At 54.3% G+C, this 4,916-nt stretch overlaps 1 protein-coding gene across 1 annotated transcript in view; it reads left to right on the top strand.

The window, feature by feature from the left end:
- Positions 1 to 1,968: 1,968 nt before the first annotated feature.
- The window catches only part of CORO2B (coronin, actin binding protein, 2B), a 16,825-nt gene continuing 13,877 nt past the window's right edge, over positions 1,969 to 4,916 (top strand). The window contains exon 1 of the mRNA XM_009865955.1: positions 1,969 to 2,169. Coding sequence (XP_009864257.1) covers positions 1,969 to 2,169 — 201 coding nt within the window. The remainder of the gene's footprint in view (positions 2,170 to 4,916) is intronic.

Genomic DNA, 4,916 nt, shown 5'->3' with positions numbered 1-4,916 from the left:
GGTCGGGAGCCTCCGTAGCACCCGCACGAGGATCCATATTAAGGGTAAAAACACAACTCGGGGATGCTTGGAGCTCGTTTGTGCCGGTGCTTCGTTTGGCTGTGACTCGTTAAGCTGAATTGCTGGATGCAGAAAATATTGGGAACCCTTTTTCTGCTCGGTGAAGGGTTTCCACAGGGGGGTTTTCTCCTGCGTGGGGAATACGCCATGAGGCAGTTGAAAAGTTTAGTGGGTGAAGGATCGAGCAAATGGCCATTTTTGGTAGAATTTGGGGTGTTGGTTTATTTTTTTGCAATAGGTCCAGAGCAGAGATGGCAGGAATGGGAGCAAAGTGCTGGGATCACAGAGCAAATCGAGAGCTTAAAAAATATCGCCGTGTATTTTCATGCTTTTTCTAAGATTAAAAAAAAATTCAATTTCACGATGAAAACTCGTCTGTTCGGACAAAGGGAAACGTAAGCTTTAGTGAAGCTCCTGAAAGCCACTCCCGGGGCTGCGGTTGAGCTGTTTTTCCTTGTCCTGCCTGGCTCCGTCTGCTTGGGTAGGTTTGGCAAAGATTCACAGCGCTCTGTTGGATGTGAGTCTGCATTTTTCCAGAGCGGAAACCTTTCCAAAACCATCTCTCCGCTCTGGTTCCGGGTTAAATCCTTGAGGATCCTTGTCCTTTTTCCTTGCAGCCTGGGGATTGCCGACGGCGCTGCCCTGCGTCCCCAGGAGGATGCTCCCAGCCTATGGGAGTGGAAAATCGAGCTGGGGTTTGGAGTGAGATGGGTGGATACGGGGGGGTGAAGGCAGCACAGTGGGATCCTCAGGTTTCCTGCGGGCAGCGTTTCGGATCCCACAAGGAATCCAGGGCTCTGCTTTCACCAAGTGCCTGCAACGCGTCACTTGACGTCAGAACTATATTGCACAGAGCGGGATTATTGCCCTCTGCTGCTCCTCACTCTGCTTTTTGCTCCGTAGCTCTGAGTTGAGGCGCTGAGCTGCCGTTTCCAATCTCAGGCTGTTGCCCTTTCCTCTCGGGAAGATGCTGCTCCGACACGCCGCGCTCCCAACTGTGTACCTGTGGCATTGAGTTTGGGGGGAAGCAGGGTCTCGGGTTTATTTAGGATTACTTCTTTAGGATCAGAGCAGCCACTGGAATATTTCCCTGGTGCTGCCCATCGCCGAGAGCTGCTCTCAGCAGGTGACCCGGCGTTTAAGCCCGCACTTTTGTTCGTAGGTGTTGGTTGTGAAGATAGCGGAGTCCTCAGGCATGCGGATACCGTGTTCCCAGATAAAGCTGGGTCTTCACCTTGCTCTAAGGCGGCTCAAATGCTTAAGCTCTTCTCAAAACCACCTTCAATGTTTAGTGAGGACCAGCCAGAGTGTTTCCGTGGGTGCAGCTGCAGCGCGTGGACTTGCTCTGCGGAAGCCAGACGAGCCCGTGGGTCCTTGGGATCAGTTGCCGGGATCCCTGGAAGCATCTCGCCCCCGGCACTGGGTTAGCCCACGCGGGGACGCCCGTGCAAAATCAGCTGAGGCAGCAGAACGCGACGCGCGCCGGCTCTGCGATGCTCGCTCCTCGCCTAAGTGCTCTTACCCTGCCCCGACGCGTGCTTGCTTGCAGCCCAGACCAATCCTTTTCCAAGTCATCGCGTTAAAAGCCTTAATTCATTTGTCATGTTCGCATTAAGTAGGAGCGCTGTGCGCTCTAGATAAGCAGTCTGTGCTGAAAAGGAGATTGGTTTAAATTTTGCAACAGTGGGAGAGCCTTTTAATGCCTTTTGTCAGTCGTGCCTTGCACCAGGGAGGCATCTTATATATTTTTCAAGGGTGTTATGTTCGCAGACCTGGGCTGCCCCGATGGTGCCATGCCTCGCCGGGCAAAATCCCTATTGTGGTGCGTGTTGGGAATGGGAAAGCAAGCAGGGAACGGCCCGGGTTGGGTATTTTCGGGAGGTTAATCCCTCTGCATTGGCCCCGCAGATGTCATGGCGCCCGCAGTACCGCAGCTCCAAGTTTCGGAACGTCTACGGGAAGGTGGCGAGCCGGGAGCACTGCTTCGACGGCATCCCCATCACCAAGAATGTCCACGACAACCACTTCTGCGCCGTCAATGCCCGCTTCCTCGCCATCGTGACGGAGAGCGCGGGTGGAGGCTCCTTCCTCGTCATCCCCCTCGAGCAGGTAAGAGGTTTCGGCCCCAGTGGAGGGGACCCCGATCCGGAACCGGTCCCCAAGTGCTGGGCGTGGGGATGCGAGCTCCGTCTCTGCTGTCCTTCCCTGGGGAAGGGAGGATTTACAGCTGCTGTAGTGAACTGGTGTTGTTGGTTGATTGTTTTTTTCTTTAGAAAGGGAATGAAACATTTGTTTAAAGCATCTCTTTGCTCCAGTGGTTTTGGCATCTCTAAGGGGGCAGGTGGCAGCATCAAGAAATGTGACCGATCCTCTGCGATAGGTGGGAGTTATCCAAACCAGCAGCACAGCTCTGTGCTAAAGAAATGTTAAAGCAGTTGTTGCTAAGGCAAGGAAAAGGAGGAGGAAATGGGGTGTGTGGGGATGGAATTTGGAAAAAGCTGGAAAGGGCACGTCTCCACCCTGCCCCTTTGCAGTGTCGGAGGCCACTGGGGTTTACAACCCCAGGATTTCACCGACGCAGCTGCCAGCAAGCAGGGGAGTCCCCACAGAGTGGGTGGCAGGTCCTTGCCCTTTTATTCAGCTCGTCCATATGACCTCAACCCTCAGATATCACACCCTGGGCACCCTGAGAGGGAGAGCACGGCTGCGTGCCCCGTTTTCCCAATGCAAAGCCCGAGGGGTTTGGCTTTGCACGTTGCAGCAGATGCCAGCTCACGCAAGATTTCTTTTTTAAGACTCCACCACCATGCCACAGCCCCTTACAAGCTGGGCTGTGCAGAAGGCTCCGGGCTCCGCTTTGCAGCCGCATCCATCCGAAGCAGCTTTGCACCGGAGAAGCGGCACGTCGGCACCTCCGCACTGTCGGTCCTTTTTGCAGCACGAATCCTTCCTCTGTGCTTTCGCTTCGCCAGCCGAGACTTCCCCCGGGTGCCCACGTGAACCCACGCATCTCTCCCTCACGCGGTTTTGAACTCAATTCAGCTGATGCTTCAGAAGCTGCCCCGCAGCACCGTGGCGATGGCTCCTGGCCGAGCGGCAGACGCAGAGCTGCGCCTCTTCCGAGGACAAAACGGGTGGCAGCGACCTTGAACGTGAAATAACTCCGCTTTGCTTTGCTTCGCTGCCGAAATTTGAGCGTGGGGCACCACGGGTGCACCGATGCTGCTGCTCTCCCACCTGTGGAGCAGCAACTCCGAGCTGGTACCAGCCATCGCCCCCCCTGGGCAGCCTGTCCTCACCCCGCGGCTCTTGGGCTGCAGGAGGTGCACCCGGTTGCTCCTTCTCGAGCGCATTTTTGACATCGGAGGAGCTGCACTCGCTCCTCTTAAGGAACTTGAAGATGCGCCACTTGCAGAAGCGCTCACACGGGGAGAAGGTGGTTGTCTCTCAGGCTCCCAGGCAGCAAAATCTCTGTGCTGGGGTTCCCAGCCAGGATGGGAAGAGCCGGCGGAGGCGGGATGGAGAAGCGTTCCCCTCCTCACCCCGTCTCGCCATGCCCCGGCATTCCCCTTTAAAGTGTTTACCCCACGTGACGTTGGCGTCTCTGCTGAATTTTTTTTTCTTGAATTTCTGGAGTGGAGTCAGCTACAGATGGGAGAAATTATAATCAGCGTTTTAATTGCGGCGCACAGCTTGACTCTTATTAATATTCCAAAAAACGGGAGCTTTGTCTGAGCGCTCAGAGCTGGGAAGAGGATTCCTGTCCACACGCCACTGGCCCATGCTCCTAAATCCTGAGATAATAACCCAGGATTGACAGCAAATTACTTCTTTTCTCTCTGGGTCCCAGTGGGATAAGGGCAGAGGGAGCAGGATGCCGTTTGCAACCTGTTCTGAAGGGATCGTCAGCCCCGCGTGGAAATCCCGGCGACATCGTGCCGGATAATTCCCAGCCGGAGGAGAGCTCGGCACTCCGTGTCAAGTGGCTGCACACGCCTTTGTACAAGCTAATAATTTCATTATTATTTCTTTTAAAATAGAGACTGATTAGCTCATTAAGAGTAAACTAATTTTCTTTGGAAATCAGCAGCCCTCTAATTAATTGGCATCCATATTTAGCTGAACATAATTAAGGTAACCTAGATACTGCAGATCTACTCAGGATTTGATTTGCTGCCATCATGTTTGTTTTTTTTTTAAACATTTCTGCCCTCTGTTCTGCTCGGAAACGTTCACCAGCAACGCCTCTGTTTTACGCTTCGAGTGATGATGCATTTGCATACGCTGGGCCATATGTCCCTCGTCGGACACGCTGGTTCCTCGCGCGTTTGCGTCGCGCTTCAGGGGATGTGGAAGCGCTTCTGCAAGGCTGCAGGGGTTGGGAGGACAGAGCGTGGCTGCGTTTTGCTCCTCCATCTTCCCCGAGCCCCGTGCTGGGGCAAGAGCCTGAATTCTGGAGCTTCGGCCACTGGGAACCAGCCTGTCCCCGGCACCACAGAGGTTTTGTGCTATAAATATCCCCGGAGAGTCGAGAAGATGACGATTCGCTCCCCCAAACTGTAGCGACAGAAGGATTCCAGGCGTCAGCTGAAGGGGAGAGGAGTCTGTGTCGAAAATGCGTGTTTTGAGTCAGCGTTTTTTTGGTTTGAGCTCCATCACCACGAGCAAAATCCCCAGTTTGCTCAGACGGTGCAATTCTGCAGGGAGGCAGCTCGGTGCCGTTACATCCTCGGTCGTGGTCCAGCACCTCTGCTCCATCCACAGCGGCTCCACCTCGTGAGGAGGAGGGAGAGGGTCTGGGTGAGAAGGACCCGTGAAATTATAGGAAAGCCGGGATCTGGTCTTTAAAAAAAAAA

This window comes from Apaloderma vittatum, unplaced genomic scaffold, assembly GCF_000703405.1.
Source record: "Apaloderma vittatum isolate BGI_N311 unplaced genomic scaffold, ASM70340v1 scaffold25403, whole genome shotgun sequence".
Classification (NCBI taxonomy): Eukaryota; Metazoa; Chordata; class Aves; order Trogoniformes; family Trogonidae; genus Apaloderma; species Apaloderma vittatum.
The sequence above is the reverse complement of the archived record's forward strand: the minus strand, read 5'-3'. Positions and strand labels throughout refer to the sequence as shown.